Source organism: Chaetodon auriga, chromosome 22, assembly GCF_051107435.1.
Source record: "Chaetodon auriga isolate fChaAug3 chromosome 22, fChaAug3.hap1, whole genome shotgun sequence".
In the NCBI taxonomy this organism is placed as follows: domain Eukaryota; kingdom Metazoa; phylum Chordata; class Actinopteri; order Chaetodontiformes; family Chaetodontidae; genus Chaetodon; species Chaetodon auriga.
In genome coordinates this window covers 19,642,872-19,658,462 of record NC_135095.1, presented here as the reverse complement: position 1 = coordinate 19,658,462, position 15,591 = coordinate 19,642,872, and the positions used below count along the sequence as shown (strand labels likewise).

Below are 15,591 nucleotides of genomic sequence, written 5' to 3'. Positions count from 1 at the left end.
TTCTTTTTACCGACGCCGTAAATGTCGTGGCTCAGTAATTTAAAAAAGTCCACTTCCATCCTGATGGGCTGAATTTTAAGAAACGCTTCATTATGAAATTATCTGAAGGATAAATTTGGTGATATTCTGTTTATTGTGGTTAACAATTCTGGTTACACAACAAACAATGAACTGAACTGATGCTTCGATCAAAAAGTCCAAGTGTGGATTCATCCGGCGCTGAAAATAGTCCCCAACAAAAAACAGATATTTAAGAGCTGGTTTTCACCTTTTCATGGGATTTGATGACGGTCAGAATCATGTGGAGTAACACCTGACTGGTACTTTAAACTAACTTTATTTATATGCCTGTATGATGACAATGCAGCACTTTCAGGCACTTTCTCTGGAGGCAAACAGAAGAATTTTAAAGCAGATGAACGAAACGAGCAGGAAGCCCAAAACATCACAACCTGATCTGAAGAGAGGACACATGAGGGGGGGGGGGGGGGGGGGGTAATATCCAGAGTTTTAAAGAACAGAAGCATCTGAACAGAGTCAGCAGTTAAAATGGATTTGACTTTTTCTCGTCGGTGAAATTGATCCGACGGAGCTCTCATCCAGCTCTGATTGGTTTCCTTTCTGTCTGTCTGAAAGCTCCTTCACAGTAAAGCGTTGCATAATCAATAAGTTGATCACCCTGAATTGTCACAAATGCTTGAATATAAAATCCATCCAGCTGCTTCTGTACATGATCAAACATTAATGAGCTGTACATGAACGAGTCCTATCAAAGACTTCATGGTCTACGGAAGCTCAACAGCGCCAAGAAAAAAAAGATTAAATGTTAGAAAAGAAAAAAAATAAAAATACTAATAAATCAGATTTATGGTAAAACAAAATCAGTTTTTAGACAGAAGTTTGAGATTTACAGGAGAAAGTTCCAAGTTAAACCTTTGACTTAAGTCACAATGAGATTTTCAATGCAAGTCGGTCAACATTTTGAGATACCAAATCAAAATAATGAGATTTACTTATTAATTCAGCAGTAGAAATATTAGTTTAAGTCACAGTGATGAGACACAAAGTCAAAAATAATACTACTCATCGTCGGTAACAGCAGCTTCAGATTTAGGTTTCTCAGTAAAAGTGACAAGACTTCAAATTTATGAGATTTACTGAGTCAAAAGTGTAATAAATAAAAATCAGGATAAATTAAAAAAAAAACCTCACAGCAAGTTATTATGACAGGAAATAAAACTTATGACTTTAGTCAAAATGAGATTTACAAGTTCAAAATGCAAAAGTCTGAAATGAAATTATGGGATTTACAGTTTTACAAAAGTTTATCTTTTGAAGTCATAATTATGAGATCTTTAAGGCAAAATCAACAAGTCGACAACATAAATTAAAATCTGATAAACGAGAATACTACCAAGGAAAACGATGACGTTTTAAGTAACAAATGTTAAAACTGTCAGAACGTTGACTTCGTGCCTCATCGCTGATGTTCTACCAGAGTTTTATCATCTCTAACTTTTAATCCTTTTTATCCCAGTTTTGGTACTGAAGTGCTTCCGTATTCAGGTTCCAGGTGGGCATGAAGATTTAAAAAAAATAAAATAAAAATAAACCCAGGAAATTTATTTACATTTTCTAACATCTCATTGTTTTATTTACACTTTGTTCCTCCATTTTCGGTTCATTTCCATCTGAAGTTCAAACATTTCCAGGAAACTAACATATTCGGTGGATTATAATCCAAAAACTCAGCACGAGGAGCTGATTTAACTGAAACTTGAGTATCTACATCCCATCAGGTGACATAACAAATAAGCTTGAGTGTTTGTTTTTAAATGGAGATTCAGGAGAATCGAGTGTGGATGTTTGCAGATCGAGTCGGGCTCGAAGAACTGAATGTTTCACCTCAAACTGAAAATCAACCTTCATCCAATCAACGCTTCCAAAAACAAAAGCCACATTTTGAATGAAAATAATAAACTCAGCCCTTATTCGTGTCCATTCTGTGGCAGCAGCGACCAAACGAGCTCCGAGCCGACGTGCTGAAGTTTGACTAAAGCTACGGTTTGAACATATTTACCGGGTGTTTGCAGACAGGTCGTCGCCTCCTCTCGCTCATCTAAAAGCCCTTTTCCACACCGCCTTCCTCAAAGCGCTCCACAGTTCCGGTCGTCAGTCGAGCTCCTTGTCCTCTCGAGTCCACGTGGACAGCTCGTCTCGGCGGCGGCTGGAGGGATTGATCCGTCCACCGACCTTCTGTCCACGTCGACGGACTGGGCGTAGTTATGTTCACTTTGTGAGTGCAGAAGCAGCTCCTATGCTAAGGTCCTTGTTTTGTTGTAAGTGGCGTGTTCGGCCGCTTCCTGTGAAGTGTTTCAGTCCTCGTGAACTTCCAGTTTTATTTCCTACAGTTTGGCTCGCTGAAAGAACGCCTGCAGACGAGAAGCAGAGAACGATCAGCTGATCAGTGAATCCCACACCCAGCCGGCCTCGTTACAGGAAGCACACCTGAACGTACCTTAATGTAGTTTTTCAGGACTTTGACGTCCGGCTGCTGGATCACTTGACAAAGTTCCTGTAACATCAAATTCAAAAGGTGAGAAACTGTATCAGAAAAAGACGAGACGGACGAGAGACGGGAAGCAAAGCTTTCACTGCGGTGAGTGTGAGTGAGTCTCACTGAAAGGAAACGCTGCAGGACAGGCGTACCTGTGAGATCTCAGGTGACACCTGAAGGGAGGGCAGATACTCCTGCTGCAAGAACTGGATGAACTCGGGCCCCTGAAACAACAGACGACACAAATATTGACAGTGAACGACAGAAAACACTCCTCTGAAAGTCGAACGTGAAGAACTTCACTTCTTACCCTCTTGAGATGAATCATTTTCAGCGTGAGCGAACACTCCGACAGCGTCTGGAAAACAAAGAGTTCAGTTCATCAGCTGCTAAAATCTCACGTTTGTCAGCCGGACTCTGGCGCAGAGACGTACCAGGACTGTCTGAGCGTCCGAGAGGTCAAAGGTGGGCTTGAGAGGAGCCAGGAAACACGCGGGGACGATGTGTTTGTAGATGAAGTCTGGGAAACCCACCATGCCGTCTTTACCTCCTGCAGGTCGGAGCAGAAGACACCGAACATGAAAGACCAGAGAGACGCTGAGCGGGACAAACAGCAGTGATCTGAGAGGACAGTTAATGGACGTTCTTCCTGTTTCTCACCCCACAGCTCCACCAGCTTGGAGAGGATGATGAAGCAGGTTTTCTGAGCGATGGGGTCGGGGAAGTCCACGGCGCCCTGGATGATGGTGAACACGACTCGCTCGATGTTTTCTGGCCCTGAAAACAAGAACCCAACTCCAACTGTGCTTCAAAGGAAAGTCTGACTTTGACTCATTCAGAAGATCTTCTGCGGTTTCATCAGAGGGAAACACTTAAAAGAGGTCACAGCTTCACTCAGTTCAGGTCTTTGAGGAGAACCAGACTCCATTTAAAAATCTGCAGAATTATAAAATTAATAAATATGAAGCTGGTTAGCTTAGCTTAGCATAAAGACTGGAAACAGGGGGAAACAGCTAGCCTGGCTGACCTCCCAGCAGCTCCTGATCACTCATCAACATGTCTGATCCTCCGGCGCGGCGTCCGCTGATGTCAGTGTGAACACGTCAGAGTGAAACCACGAGAACTTCACCACAAACGGACACTCGTCTCATCTGTGACTCACCCTGATTGGCCATCACCTCGTTCATTCCGCTTCCTGTGACGGTCTGGATGAAGGTGAAGTAGCTCCTCCTCAGCATCTGCTTCTCCAGAGCGGCCGCCTGGTCGTTGTCTTCCGCCGGCCGGCCCAACACCTCGAAGATGGCGAGCACCAGCGGCATGAAGACCTGCTGCAGGAAGGGAGACACCTGCCGCTGCCGTGGCAAGGGGACAAGAAGCCGGCGATTCAGCCTGGGTATCGCTTCGTGAACGTTTAACTTTAGCTGCAATCTGAGCTTGCAGGTTTCGGCCCGTCGTGGGTTTCCCGCCTACCTTGAACTTGGCGGTCATCTGGCTGATGAGCGGGATGAACTCCTGCAGGTCTTTGGCCTCGCAGTCCTTCAACATGTGTTCAGAGGCGGCGGGGATGAAGGGCAGCACCTCCTCCTCCAGGCAGATGATCATTCGGTGCAGGAAGGAGCGCACGGAGCTGCGCAGCACCCCCCGCTGGACGGGACAGCTCAGTGCGGGCAGGAAGGTCTGCATGCAGTCCCTGTAGACCTCCGTGCAGCCGCACTGCTTCACCGTCTGCTTGTTGCTGAACGCTTTGCTGGTGCGACTGAGAGCAGAGAGACGAAGACGTCAGCTGTCACCCTTTAACATCGCTAACAACAGCTCTCACTCCTCTGAGCCCTCATTTAACAGGTGAAGCACGGTCTGGATCTCACCTGGCGAACCCGACAGCGTGGCTCAGACAGTCTGCGAGGGCGGCCTGTCGCTCCTCCTCCGTCTCCTGCAGCAGTTTGGCGAGCAGCAGGCGGAAAGCGTCCATGAGCGGCAGCAGCAGGCTCCTCATCAGAGCCTGTTTCCTCTCCACGGGACTCTCTCCGTTCACGATCAGGACGCCCGCCGTCTCAAACATGAACAGCTGGTCGTCGCTGGTCAGCATCGCCGGGAAGCCATTTTCCTGGAAGCAGAAAACCGCATCGATGTCGAGGTGGCTGTGACATGATGCTGTGATGGACAGACGGTTTCTTCACTCAGATCACGTGTTGTACTTACAGGTGGAGCCAGTTCCAGCAGGTCCTGGATCCTGGTCAGGATGTCCTCGATGAAGGCGTTCATGTGTTTACTGTCAACAGAGAGCAGAACCAATGAAACACCTGAATCCTACATCAACATCCCTCCCACATTAGACGAAACTGTCCAGTCTGAATGAATCTGTGACGGGAACAGAGACGACTTCACGTTTCGTCTCGTCTCGTCTGGAGTTCACTGCAGCTGCTGTCATGATGTGTTCTGTGAGGTGTTTCTGTTATTTTGTCCACCACCCTTAGCTGAGGATGACGAAGCTGGACTCACTGCAAAGACTTGACGAATCTGGAGAAGAGGTAGGCCACTCTGCTGCGCACCTTCGGGCTGCTGTGCCTCAGGCCTCTTTGGTCCAGAAACGCCATCTGATGGCGAACAGGACGGCGGTCAGCGTCATTCGCTCACAGGTTACATCTGACATCTGAACATTTCTGAAACATCACTCACCAGAACGTTCGGGATGTGCTGCGGCTCCACCACGAAGAACTTGTCGTATCGAACGACCGTTTCGAAAAACTCCAGAGACACCGAGCTGTGCTGGTAGCTGCTCACGCTGCAGGACACCAGCTGAGGGGTCAGAGAGGAGAAACACCGCGCGTCAGTTACCGTTTCTCCACGTTCACCGCAGCAGACACAGAACAGACCGGCAGCGTCACGTGACCCACCGTCCTCATCATGTCCTGCAGGGCGCTCGCCTTCGTCGTGTCTCCGGAGAAATGAGCGCCGTGAGATGCGGGCAGGGCCTCGCCGAGCATGTACAGCAGCCTGATGGCCACCTCCACCTCCATGAACGGAGCCGTCTGCCAGTTCCTGCAAACAGAAGCCTGTGAGCTTCAGGGGAGGACGCACGGAAACCACACGTCTGCGCCACATTCACACCTCAGACTGGCCATTTTTACAACTTCACAACATCTGCGAAACTTTTCTGTCGCCTGCTGTCGGCGTCACTTTGACATCCGTTTCATCACATGTGGTCCGTCAGTTCTGTCTGTGCTCCACATTTAAAATGTGATGCACACACCAGCAGGTGAACCCAGACAGACCTGCTCACAGTCCTTCCTCTGCACAAACAAAGCGCTTTCTTACTGCATGGTGTTGGTGAAGACTCGTCTCACGGCCTCCAGCAGCAGCTCAGGAGACACCTGAGCCAGACGGTCCAGCAGCATCTTCAGCTGCTTCCTGTACTCCACGAACATGGCCTCGTCCTCGCCCTGACAAACACAGACCGGAGGTCAGCTTCACGTCCTGAGCGAACACGCGACCGCCAGCCGTCAGTCAGCAGACTCACCTCGTTCTCAAAGTTGTACTCGTCGTCGTACGTCAGCTTCTTCATGACGGCGAGCATGACGGCCTGCGATGGGGGGGGAGTTTTTACTTATTCAGCCCTCAAAGAGACAATCATTGATGAGCAGCATCGTCAGGATAAAGACTCACCTCTACGTTGGTCTTCTGCTGGTCTGTCAGCTGAGGAAGCTGCAAAAACAGGAAGTTAACATGAACGTCTGTCAACCGACGGATCATCGGCTCGTCTCAGATTGTTTTTCTTTGTAAAAACATTGTATTGGTCCAGGTGAAGCTGGCGGCCTCACCTGTTTGAGGACGTGCAGGTACTCGTAGCAGAAGCCGACGATGTTGGCCGAGATGTCGTCGTCCTCGTGCACCAGCAGCTGAAGCAGCAGCGGCACTTTGGCCTCCACGGCCAGCAGCGTCTCGGCCGCCGCCTTCACGTTGCCGGACTTGGCCAGTTTGGTCCAGCTCAGGACCAGACTCTGACCCATCCCGTTCACCAGCCGCGAGAACTTGGCCAGGAAGTCCACGTCCTCCTCCTGACGAGACAGGAAGAGGGAATCAAACACTCTGCGTCCAGGAAGTGAGGCGCAGCACAGGCGCCAGCGTTCAGCGTGGTGCGTTCACAGCCTCTGCTCCACATTCACAAACGGTCAACAAATGGACTTCACAGAACAAACTGATCAGGTGAAGGCCAACCTGCTCCACGTTGAAGAATCCAGCAGACTGCAGGACTTGGCACAGACTCTCCACCAGCTTGGTTTTGTCCACGGGGTCCATCCCTTTGTTGACGATTTCAAACAGGCAGTCGCAGGCCTCCTCGCGGAGCTCCTCCACAGACATCTGACTCAGCAGCAGGTTCACGAAGCTGAAAAGCAGAGTCTGAAAATCAAAGCTGCTCGGACTCGTAAAAACACTTTAAAATGACAAGAAGGAAGAAAGGTGGGAAACGACCAGAATTTAACGTCCACAGAGTCACATGACTTTCCCCATGTGACCTCGACATGTCACGCTCTTTGCTCTGATCAGGTCTGCGGACGGTTTAGAGGCTGAGCTGGGATCAGTGACGCCTGTGAATTAAGACGATCGCTCTGACTGACCGGTCGTTGGCGATGAGGTTGAGGTCAATCCAGGATACGTAGGCTCCCACCACCTCCAGACACTGACAGGTGAGCTCCGGGTGGGACTGCTGGTAGGTCTGCAGGATCTGGAACCAGGACTCCACCAGGTGGGGGATGCACTGCTCCCGCATGCTGTCTTTGATCAGAGTGTTTCGACGCGTCTCCTGAAGGAAACATTCAGTACGATTAGCCGGAGACTCCGAGCTCATGCTACAAAACGCCTGATCCAGAATCAGATTCTGACGTTTGTAGAACAGGATGAAGCATAAAAACAATGACACATTCTGACGTTCGCTGGATGAAACGTCCAGTCCAGCATCACCTATCAGTTCGGTCGCTGCTCAAACGTCTAACGTGTTGGTCATCACTTCCTGTATTCATCTGAAACGACCCGAGGAGTCGGTCTGGTCTTACCTCGGGCGAGTGGAGGATGTCTCTGTCCACCACCTCGGCGTCGATGGCCATGAGCGTCCTCAGGTAGATGTCGACGCCGTGAGGGTTCAGGCCCACCAGAGACAGGATGTCGAAGAAGAACTTGGGCCACAGAGTCAGATACTCCATGATGAAGGTGAGGGCGAACACCTGAGCCGCTTTGTTCCTGATGAACGGCTTCTCAGGATGAGCGTTCATCAGCTGAAGGGGTGAAAAACACGACAGCAGGAGCTTCTCAGGGACAGCGACACATTAAACATCAGTACAGAAGCTCTGAACTTCCCTTAAAAAGGTTTCTTCAATCATTAGAAACACTTAGAAACCTTTTTTTTTTTTTCCCAATAATACAGACGCAGAGAGACTGAACCAACGACATGTTGTGTACATCAGAATCAGAATCAGAAATTGCTTTACTGCCAGGTATGATTTTACACATACGAGGAATTTGTTGTGGTGAAGTTGGTGCAGACACATCTACTAAAAATGAAAGTACAAAATAAAACAATATAAATATATATACACAAGTCTGTTTTTTGTTTGTTTTTTTCTGGAAACACAGTCTGTTTTTTTTCTGGAAAAAAGTCCAAACTGAGCGTTAATGTAACACAGAGTTGTATTTATATCAGTGTGACAGATGAGGCAGAGGTGGAGTGTGAAGAGTGTCGGGGGGGTTCCGGGCCTTGTTGATAAGGCTGACAGCAGACGGGAAAAAACTGTTCTTACAGAGAAACAGACAGAACAACACGTCTCTGAACTGAACACTAGAAGTATGAAGTACTGCAAAATGGAAATACTGAAGTAAAGTACAAGTACTTCTAACTGCAGCACAGGCCACAGGTAGAAATACTTGGGCCCATGACGTCGTGCAGTACCTGACACTGAAGCCACTTCATCAGAGTCTCCCTGATGAGCTGCTGCTGAACTGCACTCAGACCAGCGTGTCTGCAACACAAACAGCAACACGCAGGTTGAGCTGATGGAGTAATCATCATTCATGAGACACTGAGACACAAACCTGTGCTCCTCACCTGAACTTGATCTGATGTTCCAACACTTGGAAGCAGAAGAACTTCACGTGATCGTCGCTGAAACAACAGAAGAAACACGTTTCAACACCTCTGAGACAAACAGCAGCGACGACGATCAGCTGTTCCTCATGGCAGCAGGAAGCGACACAGTTCTGACACTCACTTGTAGACGCCTTTAGCGAGAGCCTCGGCACAAACCTCCCAGCCGTCCTGAGACTCCTTCAGCTGCTCGAAGTACGCCATGGCCTGAAGGAAGACACGCCGACGCCACACACTCACGTCAAATCCGCAGCTTTGCTTAAACTCACAGCACCGATTGATTCTGTTCGATCAGCGTGACGATCGGCGTCTTACCCTCTGCCTGTAGCGGGCGTCGGCGTTCGGGTTGAGCCCCAGCAGGGCCTGCTCGTCCATGACTGCAGCGACAGACTGGCAGGCCATTCGTGGGTTAGCTTTCCTCCAAGGCAGGTTCACTCCTCTCTGCTGCTGTCGGGCAGATTTCTCTCATCTGGCAAAAGGAAAGAAAACCTGCGGTGAAACAAACAAAGCGCGCTCAGCTCCGCTCGCTCTGCTGCAGGACAACATGCATCCAAACATCAAACCGGCCGCATTACACTGACATTACACTGTTTGTCCACTCTTTACCTTCACAAAGGGACACAAAATACAGCCCAGCCCGAGTAATCAACATGTAGTTAAATCAACATCTCTGAGTATCAACAGGTTTGTAATCTCATTTCTGAATACACAAAGCAAAAGTCCAGCAGGAACACATGAGGAGCAAACAGTCACTCAGCAAGTTTCATCCACATTTAGGACAAGTTTAAACCTTTCTTTTCATTTTTCAGATAATCAGCAAAAAGACACATGAACGAATGCTTGTTTTCAGCCACTGAACATGAGTTCACTGAGGTGACCTTTCACCTGAGGTGTGCACACAGCGGACGATATGTGATTAAATCACGTTCTAACATCAGTCAGGATGGAGGGTTTCTCTAAAGTCCTCAAAGGTGGAGGGATGAAAACACGTTTTAACCCAGCTCTCACCTGTGTTTCCCCTGCAGGTAACCACCACCCACCTTTTCAGTTTAGATGAGGAAACTAAGCGGGAAATATTCTTTCATCCAGTGAAGCGAATATATCTTCATCCGGACTCTTTGTGGATTCTGCTTTTTCAAAGATTCACCTTTCAGAATGAGTGAAGCTCAGCTGTGTGATGATCCTCCATGAGACAGAAATCAAACCAACATCTATCACTGCTGAGGGAAGACCTACAGGTGCACTGGGTCACTCTCTGATGGCTCTGACGAACCAATAAATGAACAGTTAAATAACAGGGCTGGGTTACCTGTGCGTGAGACAACGTGACATCCAGGTGAGCTGCCAGAAATGACTCGAGTGAGTCAGCATTGGTTTGTATTCATGAACGCCAACAACACCTCAAATATGACGAATCTGCACTGACAGCTGATGTGCAGCTTTGAATTGAACCGATGGAGGACGGAGAGGCTGAACAATACAGCTGACAGCTCAGCCATCATCCGCCAACCGACATGATGCAACGCAGCGTCAACACTTTGAGCCACGATGTCCCGTTTACGACGTTAACTCCACAAATAAAACGCCTCCACTGGACATTTACGCGGTTTAAACGGTGACAAAACGGGACGCGTTGTGGATGAAGGTGCGACCTGTTAGCCGGGCCACTCCTCAAAAAGTTGACACTGCGGTGCTACAAGCTAACAACTTCACACAGACACAACATAGCGGACTGCTGCTAACTCAAGCTAGCGTTAGCCGACTAGCTTCGGAGTTCGCCTGCTCTAAGTTAGTAATCCTGACCGTGTGGCAATTAACAAAACCCCGACCACCGCCGGGAAGCTTTCATTCACAGCGATACTGACCGTGTGTGATGTGAGAGCAGCTTTATTGTGTTTTTTGTTCTTGTTTATCACGGCTCGGTAACGTTACCTGCTGATGTCTCGCTCGCCTCCTTCAATCACATCATCGCTGTGAAAATCTCACGATGACAAACTCCGCTAACCTTAGACGCTTCTTATCAAGCTAAGCACAGTAAAACAGACGGCACATTCTGGAAAGCTCACCTTAAAGAAAACTTAATTCATCACGTGCTTTTTTTTCTCCCGTCCAGTCATCACGGAGCCGCTAAGGATTCACCAGAAATCAAGTTGCATGTCGGCTACACTCACCAACACACGACAGAAGCGGCGGTGCGGCGTGTCCACTCATTGAGCATCCGGGTCACAGCGACAGGAAGCGATTCATTCATAACGTTGGCGACAAGTCTAGATATTCATGAGAAATATATAAAATGAATATTAGTATATAAATACAATAACTATTTTTTGAAGTGCGACCACAGTTATATGTGATATTTGGTGTGGTACTTGTGCTGGACTTGTCTTCATGCGGACAGATGTTAGCTTACCTTCAAGAGACTGAAGTTAGCTTCCGATTCGTAGAGGGACGACTATTTCTGTGAGCTGAACGATGTTTCTCCACAAAGTTGTGAAACATGGACTAGAAATCAGAGTAAAAACCTTGACTCGATTTAAAACCCGTATTCAAATTACTGAAACTTTTATTTTATGTTAAAGCAGGAAAAAAAAATGACGTTTCAACGTAGCTTACTGATGCCAAAACCCACATGTATCACAACACACACTCAGTTTTACATGGTTGGAGTGTTTAACTCAACATTTTCTTGCAGTGTTAGCTCGAAACCACTCTAATATATCTGCAAGGCTACAGTCACTGGCCAATTAGCTTAGCTTAGCATAAAGACTGGTAAATATCTGGTCTGTATGAAGGGAACAGAATTCAGCTGACTGAAACATTACATCAAGGTGTGACTTCATAGAGGATTATGTGATTTTAAACATCATTCTTCTTCTTCTTCTTCTTCTTCTTCTTCTTGTATTGGGTTAGGGGGTTGGGAGGTATTTTCTTCTGTGTTATATCTGTATTACTTCAATGGTCTGATTTTTTCACTGCATCACATTGCAGTCCTGATGTTTTAATCCTGGTCCAACCATGTTAAGTACTTTGTAACTTTGTTTTGAGAAGTGCTGTTTAAGTAAAGATCATTATTGGCAGTATTATTATGATTTTTCCATACAGAGGATGGATATATGGAAAGTCTTCACCCACAGAGCTCAGAATGGATCATGACAGAATAAACTCACAGTCAAACGGTTTTCATTTCGTTTTATGATATTTGTATTGTGTTGATGCCTTGTGCAATGTTTTGAGTATTTTTAAGGCTCGTCATCAACATAAATAAACAAACATACATGATGAGAAGACACAGCTGCAGGAATTTTTCTCTTCCAAACATGAAACTTTGATTTAACGGCCGTCTTACGAACATGAAACCATCTTCAATGCCTCGTCGGCACGGTGGACCCGCCTCCTGCCGGTCCTCCGTCCATTTGACATCCGGAAGCTCCGCCCTGCTGCTTCCTCTTTTACTGTGGCATTGAGCGAGAGACACCATGAAGGCGTCCGGCACAGTACGTAAAACTCTTTTTTTTAGCGATATATGCGTATAACACACGAAATATGTGACCCGATGTAGCATCATAACGTTATGATTGTCTGATTTCTGCGTTTATGTCCCCAAAAAGTCCCAATTTAAACGGTAATTTGAGTCTTTTTCACCCCGATGCGTTTTGCGACGACAACATGGCGTCCGCGGTACCATGTGGACGACCGTGGCTTGAAATGGGACCGTGTGTGTTTTACAGTTTTAGCCATGTTTGAAATGCTAAACATTCAACAACAACAGAGAAACAGCAACAGGTCCTGAAACAGCTTTATTTAATTAGTTATTGAGGTACATTTTACGCTTAACGCACCGCACGAGCGGCTTTTAGTCTGGTCGTTAAGCTAACTCAGCTCGTATGAAAGCTAACGTTAGCCGCTAGTAATGTGGTTCTAAAGTGTGTTTACCGTTGCATCGACGTGGATTTAAACACGGGACGTGTAGCTGTTACTGAGCGGCTTCTTTAATTTCAGTGAGGTTTGTAAGCTGTCGGTTGTTTGAAGCCTCCCCGCCGTGCAGGGTTAGGGTTAGGCTCGTTGTCAGGTTCGTTTTTGGGGGGTGCTAATTACCGCAGAACATCTGCTTTGCTAACCCGTCCACACGATCGCTGCTCACAGACTGTTTTTGGTGGCTTTAATTCACGGTGTTGTTGTGTGTGGTGAACAAGCAGAGCTCTCTCTTTGGCTGTCAACACTGCAGTGAACTGTCAAAACATGGAGACTCTGAGCTTTCCCATAGAAATGATCCTCGTGACGGAGGCCAGAAATCACACTGATGAAGTATCAGTACTTTACTCCTCACAGGACTTCATTGTCTGTCCTCTTTGTGTTCTTCACTTCCTCTGCACCCAAACCCAAAGGCCATATCGTTCAGTGGTATGTTTTTGTCTGGTGTGCACACAGAAAACTGACCCTTGTCGCCTTTCTCTGCAGTTGTCGTGCCTTTGAAAGTGAATCCAAGGGTCAATAATCATGTCTTTAAACGCCTCGTTATGTTTCATATGATGCTCATGTGTCCTAACAGATGACACTTTCTCTCAATGCAGCTTAGGGAGTACAAAGTCGTTGGGCGTCTGCTGCCCTCGGTCAAGAACCCGACCCCTCCTCTGTACCGGATGAGGATCTTCGCCCCCAACCACGTCGTGGCCAAGTCCCGCTTTTGGTACTTCGTCTCCCAGCTGAGGAAGATGAAGAAGGCCTCTGGAGAGACAGTCTACTGTGGCCTGGTAGGTTTCTGAACCACAGAGACGTCCAGTCTGCATCCGTGGTCAATCCACACATGATTTTAATGCTCCTCAGCTCATTTTCTTCACACATCTGCACCCAAACCCAAAGGCCGTATCGTTCAGTGGTATGATTTTGTCTGGTGTGCAAACAGAAAACTGACCCTTGTCGCCTTTCTCTGAAGCTGCTGTGCCTTTGAAAGTGAATTCAGGGGTCAACATTTAAAACATCAACTGTTTAAATAATGTAAGAATAAAGGTTTTGAACTGACTGTGAAATCAGTTTTCTGATAGCGGAGACGAGCGATGTGCATCAGTCACACCTGAAGTCACTGTTGGCGGTCATGGCGTCTCATGGATGTCAGTCTTTACATGTCACTGGGCCTCGAGGGGGAATCTGGCAGCACAGATTTCCCTGAATGTTGATCGTTCACACTTGACCGGTGCAGGAAATGTTCCTGAACATTTCAGGGATGAGGTGCATGTGTGAAAGAAAGAACAGAGCATCTGCACTTTAAACACAGCTACCTTCAGAAATGACCTGACCTTTCAGGACGACACTGCCAACAAAAAAGTCATTTCACAGCTTTTAAACCTTGATGAGTGACAGAAAAAATGTGCAGAATGTCCTGGTTGTCCTCAGCATTGGCTATATTGATCTGTTAAAGCCGCAAGATGGATTTAATGTTTGTAAGAATATCTGCATTGTTTGAGTAAAACTGACGTCCTGCTGCTGTCGAACTCGTTCAGGTCCACGAGAAGACCCCCCAGAAGGTGAAGAACTTTGGCATCTGGCTGCGTTACGACTCCCGTAGCGGCACCCACAACATGTACAGAGAGTACAGAGACCTGACCACCTCTGGAGCCGTCACTCAGTGCTGTGAGTGCACGCGCAAACACACACACACACACACACACACACACACCCAGGTGGAGTTAACAGGTGGAGTTAATCAAAATGTCCAGTGTGACTCTGATAGAATAACCAGCTGTGGTTCGCTTTAACTGGATTCATGAAAGGTTCAGTTGTCGTTAGCTTTGCTGGTCGTTAGCTTCGTCATTGTGAGCTTGTTAGCGTGCAGATGTTAGCATCACAGCTGCGATGTTTCATCAGTTTCTGGAGGAGTTTTGGTGCCACAGATGGGTGATAAAAACACACCACACTGATTCTGTAAAATATTTTACTGAATGTAATACTAACCTTTAAAAGTTGAAATCCTCCTGCAGGTTTTTAGTGATGTGTACTCGTTATGAAGGATCAGTAAATTAAAACACTTAGTGAAACCTGACTCTGCCTCTGAGCGCGTCCTTGTCAGCCACCTCTTTAAACATGGACCTGTGTTCAAGCTGCTGTGTCGATAAAGTTGTGTTGAACTGTCTCCTGCCTTTCGTCCATCAGATCGTGACATGGGAGCTCGCCATCGTGCTCGCGCCCACTCCATCCAGATCATGAAGGTGCAGGTCATCGCCGCCAACAAGTGTCGCAGACCTGCCATCAAGCAGTTCCACGTGAGTCCTCAGACGCTGTTCGATGTGTTCTGACCCTGCCGTGGTCGTGGGTCTCTCTCTGGACTGTCTCCATGTTTGTCAGCTCCAGATCAAAAACCCGCTAGACAAAAAGCCAGATTCCTCTTCCAGATTTCCAGCTTCCATCTTCAAACCTGGCGGTTCTGAAACTGGCGACAGATTTAATGACTTGACTGCTTGTTAACAGTAAGTTTGTCTGAACCTGAACGTTTCCTGTGATTCCTCCTGCAGGACTCCAAGATCAAGTTCCCTCTGCCTCACCGGGTCCTGCGTCGCCAGCACAAACCCCGCTTCACCACCAAGAGACCAAACACCTTCTACTAAAAGCAGTTTTTTCATTTTGTGCGGGAAAAATAAAAATAATCAAATTGGAAAAGAGCTGTGGCGCTTCCATCATTTTATCTTTATTTAGAGGAAATAAACCTGCTGGTTTAAAGTAAATCTCTGCTCAGTTTATTTCAAGTAGAAACACATTTTTCCTCTGAATCAAAGCGGACATCGATCAGACGTGCAGGGATTCAAAGTGAGTCTGAGACGTGTGTGAAGGCTGGAAACAAAGATGTGAATTTCCCTTGGGGATGAATAAAGCATCTGTCTAAGATGGAAAGTTTAGCGACCGACAG

General features: G+C 47.2%; 2 protein-coding genes and 2 non-coding genes across 5 annotated transcripts; 3 read left to right on the top strand and 1 right to left on the bottom strand.

Annotated features, from left to right (window-relative positions):
- Positions 1-104: 104 nt before the first annotated feature.
- xpot (exportin, tRNA (nuclear export receptor for tRNAs)) lies at positions 105-10,892 on the bottom strand. 2 transcript variants are annotated; one of them, XM_076721897.1, is made up of 25 exons: positions 10,760-10,892; positions 9,009-9,162; positions 8,818-8,900; positions 8,655-8,711; positions 8,499-8,568; positions 7,609-7,827; positions 7,174-7,358; positions 6,773-6,941; positions 6,376-6,612; positions 6,221-6,259; positions 6,075-6,137; positions 5,873-5,997; positions 5,452-5,596; positions 5,234-5,353; positions 5,057-5,151; positions 4,757-4,826; positions 4,423-4,661; positions 4,028-4,313; positions 3,720-3,909; positions 3,218-3,334; positions 2,992-3,107; positions 2,868-2,915; positions 2,710-2,781; positions 2,519-2,575; positions 105-2,432 (listed from the first exon to the last, which is right to left on the bottom strand). In XM_076721897.1, exons 2-25 carry the CDS (start codon positions 9,093-9,095, stop codon positions 2,406-2,408), a joined length of 2,916 nt encoding a protein of 971 aa, XP_076578012.1. In that variant the 5' UTR covers positions 9,096-9,162; positions 10,760-10,892; the 3' UTR covers positions 105-2,405. The 2 variants fall into 2 exon arrangements, with proteins under 2 accessions (XP_076578012.1, XP_076578013.1); XM_076721898.1 differs by having other exon boundaries at positions 9,009-9,182; positions 10,760-10,848.
- A 1,231-nt stretch (positions 10,893-12,123) lies between these two features.
- rpl18a (ribosomal protein L18a) lies at positions 12,124-15,344 on the top strand. The gene is made up of 5 exons (XM_076722342.1): positions 12,124-12,187; positions 13,265-13,444; positions 14,192-14,321; positions 14,841-14,950; positions 15,200-15,344. The coding sequence occupies exons 1-5, from the start codon at positions 12,170-12,172 to the stop codon at positions 15,290-15,292; spliced, it is 531 nt and encodes a 176-aa protein (XP_076578457.1). The 5' UTR covers positions 12,124-12,169; the 3' UTR covers positions 15,293-15,344.
- Positions 13,060-13,190, top strand: LOC143315569 (small nucleolar RNA SNORA68). The gene has a single exon (XR_013076139.1). It is a non-coding gene; the product is annotated as a small nucleolar RNA SNORA68 (small nucleolar RNA).
- Positions 13,535-13,665, top strand: LOC143315567 (small nucleolar RNA SNORA68). Its single transcript, XR_013076137.1, has one exon. It is a non-coding gene; the product is annotated as a small nucleolar RNA SNORA68 (small nucleolar RNA).
- Positions 15,345-15,591: the final 247 nt, after the last annotated feature.